This window comes from Zonotrichia albicollis, chromosome 23 (assembly GCF_047830755.1).
Source record: "Zonotrichia albicollis isolate bZonAlb1 chromosome 23, bZonAlb1.hap1, whole genome shotgun sequence".
NCBI classification, from domain to species: Eukaryota; Metazoa; Chordata; class Aves; order Passeriformes; family Passerellidae; genus Zonotrichia; species Zonotrichia albicollis.
The window spans coordinates 3,700,583-3,722,871 of NC_133841.1; the positions used below are offsets into that span (position 1 = coordinate 3,700,583).

Genomic DNA, 22,289 nt, shown 5'->3' on the forward strand with positions numbered 1-22,289 from the left:
GAGCCCCGGGGGCTGGCGGCCGCAGCGCGCAGGCAGCGCGGTGCGCTCAGCCTCCCGCCCCGCCGCGTCCCCGGCGTGCCCGCCGAGCCCCCGGGCAGCCGAGGGCATGGCAGCCGTGCGCAGGAAGTTTGGGGACGAGTACCAGGCCGTGGGCCTCGCCCGCTGCAGCGCCCGCAGGGAGCGGCAGCGCTTCGTGGACAAGAACGGGCGCTGCAACGTGCAGCACGGCAACCTGGGCGGCGAGAGCAGCCGCTACCTCTCCGACTTCTTCACCACGCTGGTGGACCTCAAGTGGCGCTGGAACCTGCTCATCTTCCTGCTGACCTACACGGTGGCCTGGCTGGTGATGGCCTCCATGTGGTGGGGCATCGCGTACCTGCGCGGGGACCTGCAGCAGGCGCACGGTGACTCGTACAGCCCGTGTGTGGCCAACGTGTACAACTTCCCCTCCGCCTTCCTCTTCTTCGTGGAGACCGAGGCCACCATCGGCTACGGGCACCGCTACATCACGGAGCGCTGCCCCGAGGGCATCGTGCTGTTCCTCTTCCAGTCGCTGCTGGGCTCCGTGGTGGACGCGTTCCTCATCGGCTGCATGTTCATCAAGATGTCGCAGCCCAAGAAGAGAGCCGAGACCCTCATGTTCAGCCGCGCCGCCGTCATCTCGCAGCGCGATGCCAAGCTCTGCCTCATGTTCCGTGTGGGCAACCTCCGCAACAGCCACATGGTGTCTGCCCAGATCCGCTGCAAGCTCATCAAGGTGAGGCGGTGGCGCAGGGTGGCACCGGGGTGGCGGTGGTGGCGCGGGCAGAGGTGGGCACAGAGGGCAGCAGCGTGAGGTTTCTCCGGTGTAGCCGGTGCTGGTGATGCCAGCTGGCAGCTCTGCCCTGCCCCGTGCTGTCCTTTGGCTGGGGCGGTGGGAAGGACTGTGCAAGATTTTTCGTGCTCGCAGCGGGAGCCGTGAAAGAGCCAAGCAGGTGTAGGGGAAAATTGCCTCATCAGAGAGCCCCCAGTGGATTGTGAGGCTGGCAGAAAGTCAGGATGGACGGATGGATGTGTCAGGATGCAGGACAGCTCCAAGGATGGCTACTGAGGCATGCTGCCTAGCAGATGATGGCTGGGAATAAGGAATTGATTTGTGGTGGTATTAAAGTAGGATAAAGATCAACCTTGACCTCCTCTTCCTCTTGGGGGAGCTTTGACTTGCAGTCCCTTATCCCAGCTGTGTTCCAGCTAGTGACCTGACAGCATTTCAGAGGGATTGTGTAGATGCTCCTTTGATTGTCACCAGTATCTGTTTATTAATCACTGACAATGGCCTGTGGAATTCAGAATGGAAAAAATCAGGGATTCAAAAGGGAATATAAAAAACAAACCAAAACCAAACCACAAAAAAACAACAACAAAAAACAAACCCCAAACAAACAAACAAAAACACCCAGAAGAGTTTGGCAGCCACTAAGGTCCAGAAGATAAATTTGGCTGGAGTAGAATGGAAGAAAAACACTGAAATCCTAAGCAATGTATAATCTCACAGCAGCTATGACTTGTCAGGGGAGCATCCTTGGTGAGGAGTTCTGTCTGAAGCTCCTAAGCTGTCAGAACCTGGATCCCAGTGATGAGATTAATTTCAGGATATCATATTTGAGTGTTATAAATGTTCTATCTGGTAATTCTCTCTGGCCTATTTAATAATCTGCATGAATAAACATGAAGCAGTAGGTGTTGGGGCAGTGGTAAATATGAATTATAAGTCTGTGTTAAATATGAGTGGTAAATCTGTTCTGTGCTGAATGCCATCCTGAGCTGTGAATTTTTCTTGCTATATAATACCACTTAAAATGGAGAATCTGTTAAGGTTTAAAAAGAAATTATATATATTTATATGTATATGGGAACAAGCTGTCAGGAGTTACACTGGAGCATTTTTTGTAGGAATTGGAAAGCCAGCTGAACCATGGTTTTTGTTGCTTTATTCTCCAGAAATCTCCTTGAAAGTGTTTAATTCTATCATTCAGAATGGAATGCAGGTCAAAGTGGAATAAAAGTGGGGTCACATTGTGTTTTTACAGAGAGGGCAACTAATTTTCTTTTGAAATAAGACACCAGATATACAGCCTGATGTCCTTTCTGCTGACAGTTCTATTGCTACACAATGCTGGTGACTGGCCCAGAAAACTGAAGGACATTTGATGGACCTGCATGACCATGGTATCTTAGGATAGCTGTTTTGTAGGCCAGACAATGTATCAGTGAGCAATTCTTGATTTTATTTTTTTTTATATGATCATCATGTTGTCTTGAAGCTGCTTTGTGACCTTTGACAAACACCAGCTATGAACAGAAGATTTAAAATTGAGTGTGCAGTAACTGCCCCCTCAGTCCTCATTGCAAGGTGTGGTATTTCTGTAAATCCTTGTCACTGAACTGGACACACCATTCTGGGAGCCACTGGTGGCTCTCCAAATCACCCTTGAATTTCCATCAGCTGCTTTAATTGAACGTTTTGTGTCCTGTAAATTAGGGTGGATGTGCCAGAATTTGCTTGCTGTCTTGAGCAAATCCTTTTTGTGGTTTGAGCTCTGCCCTCTGTACTTCCCTGCAGTGCTGCCAACTCTTGCACCTGATCAGGTAGCAAGAATTTTCTTTTGTACTGGTGCCACAGTGAATAAATGTGAATAAACACATCACATTTTTGTACTTGAGCTGGGAGATACATTCAGCAGTGAATGTGGTGTTTTGCTGAGACCAATGGAGCTCTGAAGATTTAAATTTGTACCCTAATCTAAGTTTTGGACAGCATTTCCTGATAGTGTGATGATGCCCTGATCCATTCAGTGGAGTAAAATGGTGCTGCCACACTGGGCTGGCTTTTCTTTGTGTCCAGGGGCTCTGCAGCAGCATGGCAAAGTGATACCATGCAAAATTCTGTGACTCTATTTAAAATGAGTTATGGAGAGCTTGGAAGACAGTTACAAGATTAATTGTGTGTTTTTCAGCAAAGACTTTTCCAGAAATCCAAGTCTTTTCTACTTTACATTGAGTGCTACAGAAGCTGGGAAAAGCAAAATCCTGGGGCAAGAAATAGAAGAGAAAAGCTATTTGGAACTAATTGCTGAAAATGTACAGTTTCAGGTCCTGGACTTTTAATGTCACAATGAACTGTATTTTTCTGCCTTGATTCCTGGACCTTTCTAGTGTGCCTAAGGCAGCAGCCACAAGTATGGCAATCAATATTGATTTTATAAAACTCAATCACAGTACACATTTGTACATTCTCTTGATCTGGCTACATATGTCATTGATAAACATGATAGTATGGTCATCTATACAGTATTTCAGGTAGTATAGGATGTTTTGATTCAGAAGGAATGTAAAATCATCATAGCCTGTTTTCAACAATAGTTTTAACATTAGTTTCATTAGTAACATTAATAACAATAGTTTCAACATGTGCTAACAATAGTTTTAAAAATGCAGTTGTGAAATATGATGGCCACAGGGCAGAGCTTTTGGTTAGAAAAAGCACCTGTTCTTTAGGCTGTACTTACTAACAGCTTTGAATGAGCTGAAAGCAAACAAAATTGTACCAGAAGGTTTGCAGATGGCAGGTGACAGGCATTGGAAATGAGTAGGAAGACCCATTATATTGTGATTTCAATAAGCTGATAAGTAGGGCAGAAAGTGCAAAACAAAAGAGTTTTTTAATATTACAGAATTGTTCAGATTGGAAGGAACTTCAGGAAGTTTGGGGTCCAACCTTCTGCTGAAAGTTTGGTGAAATAGGAGATCAGACCAGGTTACTCTGGGCTTTTTCCAATAGAGTTTTGGAAACCTCTGAAAAAAAAAACCTGCACAGTCTTGCTGGGCAAGCTTTTCCACAGCTTAACTGTCCTCATGATGAAAATATTTTCCTTCAATCCAATCCAAACTTCCCTTGTTTCAGTTGATGCCTGTTGTCTCTCATTCCTGCCAGGCACCTCTGGGAAAAGCCTTGGTCATGTTGCTGCCATGTTCCTCATTCCTTTTGGGATTTTTGTTAGATCCTCCTCCATGCCTTCTCTGCTTTGGTCTGAGCAAGCCCAGCTCACACAGGTCATATTTCCAACCAGACTAAAATAAAAAGCAGCAGTGATCCTAGGAATTAGCTCCAGGTGTAATGTCACAACTGATAAACTCCACACAAATCTTCAGCCATGGTATCCAAGTAACAAGATCATTTTATTCCATTATTCCATAGACTTTATATTCCAGTAATATGAAATGTAATAACGCTTCTTGCAAGCTGATAGTCTGAGTGTGGGGGAGGAGCAATGAGCATGTACCAATTCAGCTTTTTCTAGATTTTTTTCTAGATTTGTTTCTCTACAATATTAAGCTTGATGGTGCTCCATCTTTTGAGTCCCACTTTTTCTGCTCCAGTGCTTGATTAGCCCACCTGGATATCAAAACATAATTATGTGAGTTTTCTAATGAGTGAACTGGCAGAGGGATAATAATAATAATAATAATAATAATAATGATAATGATAATGATAATAATAAAGCTGCATCATCTCTACAGGGAGATATGCATGTTTATGCATAAACAGAGTTTAGAAAAGCAAAGAGAATTAATAAAGGATAGGAGTGAAGATTTAAAGGGCAAGATGTATTTGTTCAGACACTAAAACAGACTAAGTGGTGATGCAGTAGAAGCCTGCATTGTAATAAAAACTGAAACAAAGATGCAGTCGCAGAAAGTTAAAGACACAGGAGTCTTTGATAATGTTAATTTTTTTTTTACTTACCTGTGATGCAATTAACCTTTAAAGGAATTCTTTGAGACTTTTAGATTATCCCTCTCTGACCACATTTAAATTGCAGGCTAGGGCATTTCTAATTAATTGTTCCCTTGCTCAACATGTATTAATCTGCAAAATTTCCTTGTCTTTGTGTTATGTGGATGGTGAAAATAGAGAGTCACAAGTGTTCCTTCCAGACTTATTCCTGACATTTTATAGCCCTCTGTCTTCTTGTTTTGTGATCCTTTGAGTAAAGCTGTAGATGTAAATGTAAATATAAAACAAAGGTCACTGGCTAGGAGGCTGAGCCTGTTGGGGCTATTAAGCTCTCTTCATTCAGGTTAACCTATTTTTATTCAACAAACAAGTTTAAAAATCCTCCATGCCCTGCATAAATCAATCCTGCATGTAAGATCCTGAATACCTCAAACAAAACCTTCTGCTTTCTCCCAGATCTGTTACCTCTCATCATCCTGGCTGGGTTTGTTTACTATTGAATGGGTTTGATTGAAGACTCTTCCACAAAGAAAAATGGTGTGTAGATCAAACAGTTCTCAAGTCAGGCAACACCTTGTGCAAAATGGCACATTTTTGTCTAGGTGGATGCGTTTGATGAAGATTTGGGTCAGTTTGAGATTTAGATGTTGGCTCATATTGGTTAGAGCAAAGATTATACCTGGGCAATCAATTTGTGCACCCACTGCAAGAACAGCAGCCAGCAGCAAAAGCAGGGTTGGTCTGCAGTTTAGCTCTGCAGGAAAAGAGAAAAGGTGATTTTGCAGCAGGCTGATTCCACCTTTGCTTACAACAGACTGGCATGACTGCTGTGGAAGTGTTGATCACTCTCATCTCACAGTAACATCACTTTCATCTCACAGTAAATCTCACAAAGAGATTTTTATCTCTTTACCTTTCGGATCATAAATAATTTGTGAAAATGCTTTCACATGCAATCAGCTGATATTTTCTCTGTCTTCATCAGCAAAGGAGAAACTGAATCTTGGCCTCTTGTGTAGGAATGTGCCCTGGAGTGACTAAATTATCTTTTGGCTCCTTAAAAAAGGGAAAATCTCAGAAGTTTCTCTCCTCAATGAGGTAAAAAGACACTTCATAGGACCCTGGGGGACTTCACCTCAAACTTCAGGACGGCCAATTGGACAGAGGCTAAAAGGTCCTGCCTAAGCAATTCACTAGAAAAAGAAGAGAACAAAGGAAATAATGGCTTTTGTGGGGTGTTTTACCAGGAGCAAGAACCTCTTGCCCCTGGCTTGGTTTTTCTCTATAAAGAACTTTGTTATTTTGCCTGTTTTTAAAATATTTCTGTTTCCAGCACTACCACAGAAGCCGTGCTGCTGATTTTGTGCTATTTGAGGTGGCTGAGCTATCTCAGGTGTGATATAGACCTCCAAGAGCTTATCAGACCTGGCTCAAAGAGACCCCTGAATCACTCCTGTGCAGGAGAGAACTTTGTTTTTTAGACAGGAAGAATATTTCTTCCTCAGCAGCAAAACAAGCAGGTAGCACATAGATGAAACCATGGATTGTATTTAATAGTGAGCTGTGCTCCAGCTGCTGCCTAGCTGGGCCTGTAATCTCCAGTAAATACCAGGCAGTTATAAAATCAGCATTTTTAAGGTCCATGTGAAGAAGGGAGATAATATGAAGATCAACTATTTGCTTGGGGATTTTCTTTAAAGACAGAAACTTTCTTAAAAGAACACTAGTCAGATCTGAGTTATGGAAAACTGCTGCCTTTGGCTTGCTCTCAGTGAACAATGGTTCCAAAAGGCAGCACAATTAAAACTATTTATTTGTTTATTTATGATAGTAGAACTTACAATAATATTACTAGAAATATAGATAGTATAGATAAATATATGTAGATACAGATATAGTTAGTAGAAATAAATATAGATATATAAATATAGATAGTAGAATTATAATAAAATTTATTTATTTCTAATCTGTAGTCATCTTCTTGAAGAGTTAAGTGCTTTTTAATTGGAAATAAACAGGAAAGATTTGAAATAGGATTTATTTATCAGCTGCGCTAAGCTGCTCATTTTGGTGGGCAGTTTCCACCAGACACCTTCAAAGCAATCATATGAGGAGCTGCCTGGCCAAGTGATGGAATTTTTAGTTAGACTTTGAATACCAGGAAAATTTGGAGAGAACCCTGTGGGCTAGAGGGAAGCTGATATATCAGTGTTTTTACTGGGCCATGGAATGATGGGAAGAAGAATGAGGCACTTTGTTTAATAATAAATTCAATTTGTTAAGGTTAATATACAGTAGGTGGTAAAAGCAAGGGGTGAGAGCATCATCAGTATAAATTCAGGTGATTTGTGAAAATGCCACTCACCAGATACACTGTGCAATTAATGTGGTGTTTACCTTTGAGTTAGTACATCACAGTGCCAAACAAAAGTCAGTAACATACAAAAATAACAGAACATTAATTCAATCAGAATAAAGTGTGCCCACCTTCAGATTTTGGTCTCATTAACAGGAACTTTTGCCACAGGGTATTCATGTTGAACATCCATTACAAGGCATGTAGTGTGTGGTACATGACATTTTTTGTCAAAAATAAATATATATTTTAAAAATATAAAAATAAATAGATATTAGATATATAAAATATATACTATATAAATAAAATAAAAATTATATAATAAATTTATAAAATATATCTTAATATATTATTAATAATGTATTATAATGATATATAATAATATAATTATATAATATTTATTATAATGTGTAATTATATATAATTATAATAATATATAATAATATAATTATATTAATATTAATAAGATTTTTAACATATAAAATATGAATATATATTATATATATTATATATATGTATATGTATATATGTATGTATGTATGTATGTATGTATGTATGTATAGTAAAGTTTGAAGGTGGTGATGACATTCACTGGCATAATAAGAAAAGTCAACCTTGGTCTTGCATAGCAGCCTCACAGATTTAAGATTATTTCATGTCCATGATGAAGCCCCCAGACCTACCACATGTAGCTGATAATATCATGCAAGAGGCAGATTTAAACTGTATTACATTGATTTTATGTTTTGCCTCACACACTGATTACTAAATCATCTTTTTCTCTTTAGTCCAGACAGACACCGGAGGGGGAATTTCTGCCACTGGACCAGTGTGAGCTGGATGTTGGATTTGGAACTGGAGCTGACCAGCTGTTTTTGGTTTCCCCTTTAACCATCTGCCATGAAATCAACTCAGAGAGCCCCTTTTTCTGTCTCTCACAAAGATCCCTGAGGAGTGAGCAATTTGAAATCGTTGTCATCCTCGAAGGAATCGTTGAGACCACCGGTAAGGCTCGGAATAATCTGCATACCCTGATTTTTAATCTCTGTTTTTTCAGCGCTGATATTTTTAGCAAGGCAGCTGTTAGTGCTGCATGCTGCAGCATTTCCTGCCATATGCTGCAGAGCTGCAGGGGCTCTCACAAGGAACAGAGACCTCCCTTGCCCACAGGCCTTGGCACTGCCAGTCCCCAACGTGGCCAGCAAGGGACACAGCCTGCCACTCTGTGTGCCACAGCTCAGTGCTTTCATGAGCCTTCTGTTTCAAGGATCACCACTCTGAAAGAAAGCTGAACTTTAAAAGTTGCCAGTGCTGCAAAATTCCTTTTAGCCTAGTGTGGTATTTTCTGGGCCCCCAGGATGAAGGAGGAACTGAGAATCTGACTCCATGTTCTTAGAATGCTATAATATAATATAATATAATATAATATAATATAATATAATATAATATAATATAATATAATATAATATAATATAATATAATATAATATAATATAATATAATATAATATAATATAATATAATATAATATAATATAATGTAATGTAATATAATATAAATAATTTTTATATAATATATAAATATTAAAATAGATAAATAATATAATAAATAAACCTATATATTATTATATTATATTATATTATATTATATTATATTATATTATATTATATTATATTATATTATATTATATTATATTATATTATATTATATTATATTATATTATATTATATTATATTATATTATATTATATTATATTATATTATATTATACTATATTATACTGTATTATGCTATATTATACTATACTGTATTATACTATATTGTATTATATTTTAAAGAATACTATACTAAAACTATACTGAACAATAGAGAAAGGAAACAGACAGAAGGTTACAAAGAATGATAATAAAAACTCATTACTGACTCCTCAGAGTCTGGCACAGCTGGCTGTGATTGGTCATTAATTAAAAACAATTCACATGTTGGATCAGCAATCTCCAGACCACATTCCAAAGCAGGAAAACAGGGAGAAGCAATCAGATAATTATTGTTTTCATTCTTTTCTGAGGCTTCTCAGCTTCCCAGGAGAAGAAATCCTGGTGAAGGGATTTTTCCAGAAAATATGACAGTGACAGCCTAGCTTGCACTGACTGGAATTCAGAGTAAGAAATCCACTTTTACAGCACAAATACAGACCTGATAGTCACAGAGATTGTAGGCATGTGTGGTTATTGACAAATATGAGAAGAGTTTTGTTTCTTTTTTAAATTTGGGTATGGTGTTGTCCAGAGGACAGCTGATTTTGTGGCCTTTTGTTTTGGGGACTCAATTGGGATTGTTCAGCCTGGAAAAGGGAATCTTTGGGATGACCTAATTGCTTCCAATACTCAACATAGTGAAGAAAATTAATTCTGTCCCAGCTGAAACCAGCGCACAAGCTAATACTGTTTTATTTTATATTTTGCTATGGCTTGGTTGCAAGTCTGCATAAAAATGTAGTCAGTCAATTAGAGACACTCCATTGACTGGACAATCAGATTGTCTAGGAACAACTGTCCCATTTTATAACCTATAAAATCATTGGCTTACTGGCTGAAATTCATTTTTATGTCAGCCTCTGGCAAGCAGTAGTTCCTTCTCCGAAGAAACAGTATTACTTACTCTCTCAAGTCTGAATAGGGATTTTTCAGCCTGGAAAAGGCTGAAAACTTTGGGATGACCTAATTGCTTCTAATACTAGAAACAGTAAAGAAAATTAATTCTGTCCCAGCTGAAACCAGCACACAAGCTAATACTGTTATATTTTAGATTTTGCTACGGCTTGGTTGCAAATCTGCATAAAAATTTAGTCAGTCAATGACTGTCAGAAGATTGCCTAGGAGCAACTGCCCCATTTTATAACCTATAAAATCACTGGCTTGCTGGCTGAAATTCATTTTTATCTGTCAGCCTCATGTATTTTTGGTTCCATGTGTCAGTCTGCTTGCTCACATGGAATGCTCTTGTCCATTTGCACAGGAATGACGTGCCAAGCCAGGACCTCCTACACAGAGGATGAAGTGCTGTGGGGTCACAGGTTCCTGCCAGTCATGTCTCTGGAAGATGGATTTTTCCGTGTGGATTATTCTCAGTTCCACGCCACCTTTGAAGTCCCCACTCCTCCTTACAGTGTCAAAGAGCAAGAAGAAAGCCTGTCCCAGGCATCTCTCTTGAACAGTCCTTCTGAGAAGAAAAGCAGAAGAGAACAGGTTTGTCCTCTTGACTGTGCTGATGTTACAGGAGAGAAGAACAAGCTCCCTGCTAAACTCCAGAAGATCAGCTCGAGGAAGGAGGGCCTTCCACCAAGAGCCCTGAGAATGAGTTCCTGTAACACACAGAAGAATTTCAGTACTGGGGATCTCTTGGAAATTGAAGAAATAAGTCCCATGTCTGATGGTGAAGACAGTGATCACAGGATGCAGCTGAAAGGCTTAAAAATAAATGCCAAGGCTCTGACTCAGTCCACCAGCAAGCTCGAGTTACAGAAGGATTTTCCAAGTATGGGCACCCTAGAGGTGAAATTGGAAGATAATTTCCCTGCCAAACTTTGAAAAATGAACTCTGGTTGCTTCTTTTAAGAGCTGAAGAAACAGGAGTTGCTGATAAACTGCATTTGAGACTGCTGCCCTGGAAGAGTTGTTTCACAGTAAAGTCACAACTTGTCTCTGCTGCTTTCAGGAAGAATGATCCTTTTTTGTATAATTGTTCTGTGCAGATCCAAGCTAGGTAGCGTAGCAGGACTTTGAGGGGCAGTAAGGTTACCCTGTCATGCCAAAGAGATTCCTGCCCTGATAATGCTTATCAGCATGCTCATTGCAAATCCAGCCTGTCTTCCATGTATGCAGATGCTTTTTCACAAAGCAAGGATCAGATCCTCAGGCACAGATGGGAGCAAGAAGGGTGTAAGAGCAGCTGGACCCTGGTTTTGTGCAGCTCAGGTCCTGGGCTGCTCCTGAAGGGCAGAACAGCAGAACACAGGAGGAATGTGTGGCACTGCTCAGCCCTAGTCCAGCTGTCTCTTTGCAAAGAGGCTTTCCTGCTCCATCCTCCTTTCCCAGTGACTGTGGCACACTCCCTGTGTGCTCCCAGTGTCTCACCCGTGGCTATTCAGGTGAGGAAGCAGTGTGCAATAACCATTTGGGTCATTTGGCCCACAGGAGCTCTCCTAAACGTGAGGATCTTTATCCTGTCCAGAATTAGACCTCAGCATTTGATTTGGTGGATCACGTGCTGAATTTTAATGGCCATATCACCCCTCACTGTGAAGGAAACTTGAGATCAGTAGCTCAGATTCTTGGCATGTTTTGTACTGCAATTAAATGACATTTCAGTTTGGAGACAATGTAAGTAAACAAATAAAAGCCAAGTGCTAAATGATGCTCAGTCATTACACATCTCAGAGTTTCACTAATGAATGGTAGTCTTTGATGTTGCTAATTTTCATTTTGTTCCATTTGCCTTCTCCATTTATATATGATTCTCAGTAATTTTGTAGATTTGATATTTATTGCTGTTCAGCTCAATCCACCTCTGCCTGTGAGAGAGGCTTTTTCTTTCCTGGTTGGTAGTAATTACAAACACACCCTGCTGTTTGTAAACAGTGTTCAGTGGCTCAGCATCCAGTGTTCATCACCAGACCACTCTCCAATAAAGGATCAATTCTGCTCTTGTTACATGGACAAAATTCAGTCAGATTTAATTAAAAGGGGTGGCAGTGGCCACGTTGTTTGCTAATGCATTCCTGGATGGTAAAATTATGTATCCAGGCTATGAACAGCTTGGCTTGCAGAACTCACTATTTCTTTTGATCTGTCTACAGTGTGAAACTGGAAAATGCTGTTTTATGCAGGGTTAAGATGTGCTGCTTGTTGTCGTTTATCTGTTCTCAACATGAATTTCAACAATATATATGTGCTAAAATCTGTATTTTCATTTATCAACTGTATTTGTATGGAGTACTTAGATGACAGCATGAAGTCTTAAGTGATGATGACTCTCCCTACTCTCCAGAGCTGCCAAAATTAGTATAAAATAAAATTACATCCACCTCAGGTCTCAAGTGTTCTTTACTCAAATGTGCATGTGTGTGTTGGAGCAGAGCAGCTCCAGATGAGGCCCCACCCTTGGGCACACTCCTCCTCTGCTGTGGGGCAGAGTCATAGTATTAATTAATTGTTAATGAGCAACGACGCTAATTATCAATGAGTTACCCAACTTAGAGGCCAATGTTTTTTACACTGCCACTTATAAAATAATTAAACCTCCTCATTTCTATACACACTGACACATAAAATTAACTTACAGAAAAACTGATTGGACCCCGGAGCACTTCACAATAGGAGAATTGGTGATTATAGATCTATACAGAATGAATAAATATCACCTAAATGTTGAATTAATGCATTGTAGGAAGGTGCTCTTTACAGAGTAATGCTCATTACAACTCTCTCCCTACTACCACAGAATGACAAAAGCAGTACTGCAACCAAAAATTTAAAAAAACCACAAAACCCCAAACCAAGCAGAAAACCACAGAGGCACACTGACACTACACTGCTGACACCTGATGATAAAAAGCACTAAGAAATAAAAGGATTAGGGTTAGGATAGAGAAAAGAGTGGTAAAGATTTTCTTTAGGATTCTTTGTAGTATAGAAAAAGTACAGAATATAATATAATAATATAAGAATATAATTATAATAATATAATATATAATTATATTGTGATAATATAATTATATTATGATAATATAATATTATGATAATATAATTATATTATGATAATTCTATTCTATTCTATTCTATTCTATTCTATTCTATTCTATTCTATTCTATTCTGTACTTTATCTATACTACAAAGAATCCTAAAGAAAACATGACTGTCTCCTGACAGTCAGGACACAGCTTGGACCTGATAGGCTAATTAACATAAACAATTATTGTCTTTACAGGGAATGCCCCAACGAAGGCAGGAATGATGAATCTGACTCCATGTTCTCAGAAGGCTAATTTATTATTTTATAATGCTATATTGTATTAAAAAAATACTATACTATACTAAAGAATACAGAAAGGATACTTATTGAATGCTAAAATGATAATAATGAAAACTTGTGACTCTTTCCAGAGTGTTGACACAGCTTGGCCCTGTTTGGCCAATGAGTCAAAACAATTCACATGAAACCAATGAAACAACCACCTGTGGGTAAACAATCTCCAAACACATTCCCCATGAGCAAAACACAGGAGAAGCAAATGAGATAAGGATTGTTTCCTTTTCTCTGAGGCTTTTAAGCTTCCCAGGAGAAAAATCCTGGGTGAAGGGATTTTTCAGAGAGTGTGAATGCCACATCTCCTGAGTCACCAGAGAGCCCAGTTTCAAGTCCCACACCCAGGGTTCCCCCTGATGGGCAGCATAAATCTGTGTTCCCTACTGCTGTCCTCAAGAGCTGTAGCCCCTGTGACCAGTGTTCCCTTCTCCCATCACAGCTCTGTTTTGCTGGTGCCTGGCCTGGGACTCCTTGTCTTGCACAGGAAACTGGACTGGACTGCAAACACGTGCTAACAGTGGCTATAGGCAACTTTATTTCCACAACTAATTCAATTTCAGCATTTGTGTGCGTGCAGAGGAGGAAGATGGCAGGAGAGAGGACACCTTTGACCCTGAGGCTGCCTTTGGATCAGCAGGCACTGCCCCAGTCTGAAGTGGTCATGGCCCACTGCACCCTGCACTGGATCTTGTTCATCCTCCTGCTTCTGTCTTGTTCCCCATGAGGCTCTGCAGCATCTGGTGCACCTGAGTGAGGAAGTGCTGCAGTATCTCATACGGGTGTGGCGTGGGAAATAGAGAGTCTGTTGGCATTGGCTCCACAGAGAAATTTAAGGGCCAGGCTATCTCTGGCATGGTTGCTGCAGTTGGCTGATAAGTACTGGCTGGAGTAGAGCAGCCTGCCTCTGTTGGTGTTGGTGTGGGCGGCACAGAGGGGGTTGTGCTGAAGGTTGGCGCTGGCGTTGGAGCCTCCGTGACAGTTGTCTGTGGACATGCAGTGGTAGTAGAGGTGGAGCAGCCTGATGGTGTTGGTGTTGGTGTTGGTGTTGGTGTTGGCTGCTCAAGAGGCATTGAGATGCAGGGTGACTCTGGCGCTGAAGTGGCTGTCACAGGTGGGCACACGCCCATCTGGAACAGGATCCAGTTGTAGAAGTACTGAGTGGAGGTGTAGACTCCGGGCTGTTTGGCTTTGGCACAGCCTTTCCCCCAGCTGGTCACTCCAACCAGCCAGAAGTAGCTGGCACGGTTGTCTTTGCACACCAGAGGCCCTCCACTGTCACCCTGCAACACAGGAAGGACCATTAGGGTGGCTGCTCTTGCACATTCCTACACCTCAGACATGATGCATAAATTCCATTCAAACACAGGATTCTGTCTGGGCATCATCAACTTCTTCCTCAGAATCCTGATGGTGTCTTCAGGGCTGAGTGAGGTGGGAAGAAGTTTGTTTCTTCTGATAATGGAGCAATAAATTCTCTTTCTTTGAAAGATTTAGGTGTCCTGTGGCTGCTATCTCAGTGTGAGTATCTCATTCCTTTCTTTAAAAAAATATCCCACATACTTGGTTTCTATTATAACATTATGTTATAGCCTAAAACTACATTTAACACACTACTCGAGAAAATTAACACAGCATCACTTTCTAACATGACACATATAATATTCATTTTAATATTTGCGAAAATCATAAAATACACATTTTTCACACATATTCATACACCTCATACATGATGCATAAATTCAATTCAAACAAAGGATTCTGTCAGATCAGTGTCAGCTTCTTCCTCTTAATCCTAACAGTATCGTCACGACTGAGCTAGGCAGGAAGAAGTTCATTTCTTCTGGTAATGGAGCAATAAATTCTCTTTCTTTGAATGATTTTGGTGTCCTGTGGCTGCTATCAGGTGTGAGTACCTCATTCCTTTCTTTAAAAAAAATATCCCACATACATAGTTTCTATTTTAACATTATTAGTTTCTATTATTTAACATTATTTCTATTTTAACATTTTGACATTATAACCCTCTATTTTAACATTATGTCATAACCTAAAACTACATTTAACACACTACTTGAGAAAATTAATACAGCATCACTTTCTAACATAATACATATAATGGTCATTTTAATATTTGCGAAAATGATAAAATATGCATTTTTCAGAATCAAAAAAGTGAAGTCCTACCTGGCAGGTGTCCATGGCACCCCGTGGGTAGCCAGCACACAGGTTGTGGGTGTGGATGGCCCCGGCGTACCAGCGGCTGCTGTTGACCAGCCGGATATCCATGAGCCGGACCTTGGCTTCCTGCAGGACATCGCTGGCACCCTGAGCTGGGAGCACAGCAAGGAGTGAGCACCCAGCAGCTCCCTGACACCTCCACTCCCCTGTCTGGTGTTTTGAGGAGATAACCCAAAACTCCACAGCTTTGTGGAAGTTGTAAAGCTGGGATGTTTATTATAGCACCGGATGCATGTGGAGATTGCTCTCCTTAAAAGGCATGTGTACCTGTGGGAACTTCAGGTCCTTTTTTATCCCCCTCTCAAATACATATGCATACAATTTCACAATAGGTTCATACATATTCATTTTTATGAATTTCGTGTGACATTTGCTGCTAGTTCTTCTTTATCAGAAAGAATTCCTAGGTCATATTGACCTGCTCTCACAGCAGTTTCTGTCTCTCTCTATGACTTTCTGTCTCCCCCCCTTATCTCTGTCCTTCATTGAATTGCTGAGCCTAGGCCTTGCAGTCAGGCTACATAGCTATGTTTCAAACTACAGACATAACACAAAGGTGTACATTTCACCTAAATCAAAATGGGTTTCTACCCTGGAAAATTTCCACTTTGCCTCACTGGGGATGAAGTCATTCCCCTTTGACGCCAGCCAGGGGTCTCTGTACAAATCATGAATGGGATGGGGCTGCTGTGGAAAGTGCCTTAAGCTGTTTTATTTTCCAGCATCAGTCTCAGTACATGGTTATGATAATGGGAAGATGCCAGCAGCTCACATCTCAGGCAGCAGACTAAGAACTTAAGGTAATAACTCACTTTATAAGTTTTTCGACCAATCACACAAGGCAAAAGCACATTGACAGTAGTTCCATCCAATCACTATCAGCACACGTACCTTTGGTTAAAACAATGCTTGCTTATTTCAAATACAATACTTGTAAGCTTTACACAGAGCTCCAATATTAAGCTTCAAACTTCTTAATATTTTGCTAGATAAACTTTTCTGTAGCTTAGAGAGTTATTTTAGACAAGCGTTAATACACAGACCATTGTTCTATTTGCCCTTGCTTTTCTACAGTTTAAATAATTTTTCTGCTTACTTATCTCATGGCTGCTGCTTAGCTTTAATCACAGTTCTGCTGCCTCTGGGGCCTGCCTTTTGCAGCTTTCCCAAAACCCTCTGATTTTGTGGATTCCCACACCCAGGGCTTGGCTTTGCTTCTGGAGCAGCTGTTGAAGGGCTGTACCCTATAGGAATGTGCCCTCTGCTGATGGACTGACAAAACTGTCCTTTGTCTCCTTGTTTGCCTTTTCTCTCTCTCTGAGTGACCACATTCACACCTCCCTGGGAGGGGACATTGCTGATAACAGCTATTGAATGTCCCTGCATGGCTGATAAGAACTACAGCATCCCATTGGGAGATGTGAGCCCAGGGGGAGGAGCCAAGCATTGCTACCCAGATATAATCCAGAGGTTTTGAGACACCAGCACGGCTTCTGCACTGGATTCCCCAGAGGAACAGCAGCTGCCTCTTCCTCCACTGGATCTTCAGAGGCAGAATCCATCCTTCTCTGCAGATCCCCCTGCTCCAACAGAACCACCCCTGACACTGCAGGAGGGCTGAGCCACAATTCCAATGGCACTGCCACCAACACCCTGACCCACAGGGTGTCAGGCTGGTTCTGACTCTGTCACTGTTGTTCTAGTGTACTGCATTATTTATTTTATCTTTTTATTTTTTTTCCTTCCCTATTAAAGAACTTTTATTTCCTGCTGCCATATTTTTTTTGCCTGAGAGCCCCTTAATTTAAAATTTATAGCAATTCGGAAGGGTGGGGACGGTTTACACTCTCCATTTCAGGGGAGGCTCCTGCCTTCCTTAGCAGACTCCTGGCTTTCCAAACCAAGACAGCCCAGCTCACCCACGGGGTGGAATAAGTGAATTTTTGGAAACTCACCTTTAGCACTGGCAGAACTCCATCCAGCAATGTAGCAGGTTTTCAGCTCCGACACCGTGAGCGAGGCGTTGGGCACGCAGGCGAGCTGCACGTAGTCGCTGCACTCCACAGGCTCATCCAGCTCCAGCAGGGCAATGTCGTTCTGCTGGGAGTCAGCTGTGTACTCCTGGTGGGCCAGCAGCCTCTTGACGTGGCGCACCTGAGCCTCGGGGCCCAGGTGGCTCAGCTGGGTGGCCCCGATCAGCACGCGCCACTTGGTGACGTTCCTGCAGGGCACAGACAGGGCTGAGAGGGAGCAGAGCCGGGTGCTGGTGATGCCTTAGGATTTGAGCTTTTGTGTTTTTTCATCTGTGACCGTGTTCACAGGGGTCTTAGGATGAGGGAAGAGGTGAGGATCTGACTCCATGTTTCAGAAGGCTTGATTGTCACAGACATCTTTTCATTAAAAGCCCTTCCTTAGGATTTTTCCATTCTGAGAAGCTGAGAGGCCTCAGAAACAGAATGTAAGCAATGGTTACCTGCTGCTGTGGAATGCAACAGGTGCATCTGTGATTGGGCTCATGTGGTTGTTTCTAATTAATGGCCAATCACAGTCAGCTGAGTGGACAGTGGACTCTCTGTCTGAGACACAAACCTTTGTTATTCATTCCTTCTTTTTCTATTTTATTCTTAGCTAGCCTTCTGATGAGAACTTTTTCTCCTATTCTTTTAGTATAGTTTTAATGTAATATATATCATAAAATAATAAATCAAGCCTTCTATAACATGGAGTCAGATCTACATCGCATCCCTCATCCTAAGATCTCTGTGAACACCGTCACATCTTGATTTATTATTTTATGATATATATTACATTAAAACTATACTAAAAGAATAGAAGAAAGGATTTTGTGGGAATCTACAAAATTAGAGGGTTTTGGGAAAGCTGCAAGATGCAAGCTTTAGATACAGCAAAACTGTGGGCCAGAATAAAGCTCTGGATCCAAACCCTCCATCAGAACCTGACTCCTTTACTTCACCATCGCCTTAAACCTTCTCTGCCAGTGGTAAACCCAAGGAGCAGCGCCTGTTATGGGGGGAAGCTCCATCCCAGCACCACCAGAGCTCCTGCAGGCCTCGACTTGTCCACAGAGGCCCAGCTGCAGCACCCAGCCAGCCAAAAGTGTCTGTGGGGTGAAACACCACACACCCACAGCCAAAAGTGTCTGTGGGGTGAAACACCACACACCCAGCTGGCCCAAAGTGTCTCTGGGGTGAAACACCACACACCCAGCCAGCCAAAAGTGTCTGTGGGGTGAAACACCACACACCCAGCCAGCCAAAAGTGTCTGTGGGGTAAAACACCACAGTGCTGCTATTTGGTTTGGCCCCAAGGCCCAGACAAACTAAGGCACGTCCTGTCTGGCTATATTGGTAATTATTCCAAAATCTCCTCCTTACCTGGCCTGGAGGAAGCAGTGTGCTGCTGTGAGGACCCACTGTGGGCTGATGAGGGACCCTCCACACGTGTGGCCGCTGCCATCTTTCCTGGGGTCCTGGATGCTGACAATCCAGGGCCAGGCCCCGGGCAGGGCCCCTGCGCCAGCCATGATTCTGTAGTCAGCAGTTATGGAGTCGTAGTCAGCCATGGGCCGCTGCCCACAGGTCCCTCTGGAAGCACAAAGTCATTATTAGAGGGATCAAGTTCTGGAATGTTCTGCTGGGAGGTGGTGGAGTCACAATCCCTAGGTGTGTTTAAGAAAAGCCTGGATGTGGCTCTGGGTGCCCGGGTTTAGTTGAGGTGTCAGGGAATGGGTTGGACTCAATGCTCTTGAAGGATTCTTCCAACCCAGTGATTCTGTGATTTCCCCCAGCTCTGCTGGGTGCCATCCCTGGATGTGTTTAAAACAAGCCTGGATGTGGCACTGGGTGCCAGGGTCTAGTGGAGAAGATGTTGGGGTTGAGTTGGATTCAATGATCTCGGGGGTCTCTTCCAACCTGGTCATTCTGTTCTGTCCTTTGTGCTCACACCATTCCCACAAGGTCATTTCCTCTGCAGGACAAGAGGACAAGAGGACCAGGACAGGAGGACACAGCCTCCAGCTGTGCCAGGGGGAGTTTAGGCTGGAGATCAGGAAAAAATCCTTCACAGAAAGAGGGAGTGGGCACTGGAATGTGCTGCCAGGGAGGTGGGCACTGCCCTGGAGGTGTTTAAACAAGCCTGGATGTGGCACTGGGTGCCAACGTTTAGTGGAGATGTTGGGGCTGGGTTGGACTCGATGATCTTGAAGGTCTTTTCCAACCTGGTCATTCTGGGAATTTTGGGACTGGGGAGGTGGTGGAGTCACCATCCCTGATGTGTTTAAACAAGCCTGGATGCGGCTCTGTGTGCCAGGGTTTGGTTGAGGTGTCAGGGAAAGGACTCAATGATCTTGAAGGTCTCTTCCAACCCAGTGATTCTGTTAATTCTGTGAATTCTGTGATTACTGCCCTGCCCAGCACCTTCTGCTGCCCATTCTGGCTCCTTTGCCCCCTCCCAGATGGGGTTTGGGGTGTGACAATGGGGGACAAGCCCCCTCCCAGAGCCTGGGGCCATACCTGCAGTTGTCCCAGGTGCCATGTGCAGGTGTGTACAGAGCCAGGAGGATGAGGAGGTACAGCAGGCTCATCACTGCCAGCTGAAAGAAACAAAGGCTTGTCTCTTCCAGGGCAGCCTGTGAGCCGAGTGCCCGCAGCAGCTGCACTGCCCCTGGCACCTGCAGCCCTGGGGCTGATGTCACAGACTGGGTGGTTCCAGGTTCTGGGAGTGGTGGCCTCAGAGGGCAGGGAAAGGCCACAGCCTTAGAGAAACACAGGATGGTTTGGGCTGGGAGGGATCTTGAAGGTCATGCAAGGAAAAAGGGGTCCTGTGCCTGCAAAATGACAAATCTGGCACAAAGGGAAAGTCACTCCAAAGGCTTCCCCAGAAGGAGAAGAGGGACACCCAGGTTCACCAAAAGGAGCAGGGGGACACCCAGGTTCACCCCAGAGAGCAGAGGGACACCCAGGTATCCAAAAAAGGAGCAGAGGGACACTGAGATTCCCCAGAAGGAGCAAAGAGACACCCAGGTACCCAAAAAGGAGCAGAGGGACACCCAGGTTCACCAAAAGGAGCAGAGGGACACACAGGTTCCTCTGAGGGAGCACAGGGACACCCAGGTTCTCCCTCTTTTAGGGAGCAATCAGGATCCAAATTCTGTTTTGTTTAAGGCTGTCAGGAGCATCCCTGGGCTCTTACCCTTTGATTTTTATCTATATCAGCAGTGGTTTTGATGAGGCATCAAAATGAAGTGCACAAAGCAGATCTTCCTCCCCTGAAACTGCAGCTTCCCCCCAGCTCAGAGGGAGCAGAATAAACTTTGGCTGGGAGGAGTTTTGTCACAGTGCCCATCACCTGGATCCTCTGGGAAAAATCCCAATTCTTGGCTGGCCACATGGATACAACAATCACAATATAATAGAGAGTTTTCTGTCATGTACTTCTTTTTCTTCTGATTTCTTCAAAATGTCCTTAAGATCTTTAAATTCTGTATTCCTCATGTCCCATTTCAGCAATATATCTGTCTCTCTTCAGACTTTGTTCATTGAGGCATGTCAAGGTTAGTTTAATAAAACTTTAGTGTGTCAATAATTTTTCCAGTAATTTTTCCAAACTTTGTTCCCGAAGTTAAAAGTTAATTTAAATTCATTAAAATTAGTTTTAAATTTTTAAATTAAAAGCTGCCATGCCCCTCTATGGCAGTGGTCACAAGTGCCATTATTAATGTGAGAACCACACATTTCTTCTTTCTTAGGCATAACAATATATGACAAATCTAAAGTACAATAACAAAACTATACATCACTAAAGCTTGTTTAATATTCACACAATAGTTATCTTTTCTTGGATCCTGATCTGAGGCTGCTGTGGGGCTTGCAGGGAAATAATTTTGTGCAATTATTGTCTAGGCAGAAGTGAGAAGGAAAACCTAATTCCTAAATTAACACAAACATAAATGGAGTTTGTGGTGGTTGTGGCACCTCCTGCCTGTGCCTCAGACTCTCCCCAGCTGGAAGGTGTTTGGTGGGCCCTGATCTCCAAAAATCCATCCTTGCTTTCACAGTCTTGTGACAGAACTTGAACCCCAGTTCAAGTGGGGGTGATGCCTTTTGGGACTACCTAAACGCAGAGGCCAGAAAAAATTATTAAAATAAAATAATAATAAAATAAAAGTGGAATAAAAAGTGTGTATATTTATTGAAGGACCTTCAGTAAAGGTACATTTTGGGCAGATGAAGTTCCTCCACGTGCTACACCCAAAAATGAACCATGGGTCATGGATTTTTATATTTTATAAGTTTGGTCTGTTTCATATTGGGGGTTAATCTTCCAATTACAGCTTCAGGTAATGAAGTAATTTACCCCAAGTTTGCTACCCCCAACTCACTTTTGTTCACATCTCTTGGGGCCTGAGGCAGTGAGGTGTCCTTGGAGAGGAATTGTTGTGTCTGACCAGAATGGGAAAGCAGCAGCTCACACTGCACATGGAGTTTAGAGTTATATGCAAGAATTGCAGTGTTACAAATAGATGAAAAACAGAAAAGTAAAATTTGAAGGCATCAGGGGTGAATAGCAGCATCAGGGGTGAATAGCATGAGGAACACCAATTGCTGCTCAGAACTTCAGAGCATGGCCCAAAACCACATGGATCAAGTGCAGCAGGAACAAATCTGCCTCCAGCTGTCCTGAGCAGGAATCTGGCTAAAGCTGTGTCTGCTCAAACCCAGCCTGACCAAGCCTGGAGGAAGGAGCCAATGTGAAACTGCTAAAAATTTACTCAGCTCAGGCTCTGCAGGGTTCCTTTGGTGGTGCTGGTCCAG

General features: G+C 42.5%; 2 protein-coding genes across 2 annotated transcripts; one reads left to right on the forward strand and one right to left on the reverse strand.

Annotated features, from left to right (window-relative positions):
• Positions 1–34: 34 nt before the first annotated feature.
• LOC102074007 (G protein-activated inward rectifier potassium channel 1) lies at positions 35–11,150 on the forward strand. The gene is made up of 3 exons (XM_014272283.2): positions 35–757; positions 7,922–8,138; positions 10,149–11,150. Exons 1-3 carry the CDS (start codon positions 107–109, stop codon positions 10,718–10,720), a joined length of 1,440 nt encoding a protein of 479 aa, XP_014127758.2. The 5' UTR covers positions 35–106; the 3' UTR covers positions 10,721–11,150.
• A 2,587-nt stretch (positions 11,151–13,737) lies between these two features.
• Positions 13,738–20,059, reverse strand: LOC102073834 (acrosin). Its single transcript, XM_074557804.1, has 5 exons — positions 19,989–20,059; positions 18,852–19,061; positions 17,412–17,677; positions 15,403–15,548; positions 13,738–14,498 (listed from the first exon to the last, which is right to left on the reverse strand). Exons 1-5 carry the CDS (start codon positions 20,057–20,059, stop codon positions 13,911–13,913), a joined length of 1,281 nt encoding a protein of 426 aa, XP_074413905.1. The 3' UTR covers positions 13,738–13,910.
• Positions 20,060–22,289: the final 2,230 nt, after the last annotated feature.

Coding starts and splice junctions, on each gene's coding strand:
- LOC102074007 (XM_014272283.2), top strand. CDS start 107: ATGGCAGCCGTGCGCAGGAAGTTTGGGGACGAGTACCAGGCCGTGGGC. Junction 758..7,921: donor TCCGCTGCAAGCTCATCAAG/GTGAGGCGGTGG, acceptor TTTTCTCTTTAG/TCCAGACAGACACCGGAGGG. Junction 8,139..10,148: donor AGGAATCGTTGAGACCACCG/GTAAGGCTCGGA, acceptor CCATTTGCACAG/GAATGACGTGCCAAGCCAGG.
- LOC102073834 (XM_074557804.1), bottom strand. CDS start 20,059: ATGAGCCTGCTGTACCTCCTCATCCTCCTGGCTCTGTACACACCTGCA. Junction 19,062..19,988: donor GGCACCTGGGACAACTGCAG/GTATGGCCCCAG, acceptor TTGTGCTTCCAG/AGGGACCTGTGGGCAGCGGC. Junction 15,549..17,411: donor GAGTTCTGCCAGTGCTAAAG/GTGAGTTTCCAA, acceptor CTGTGCTCCCAG/CTCAGGGTGCCAGCGATGTC.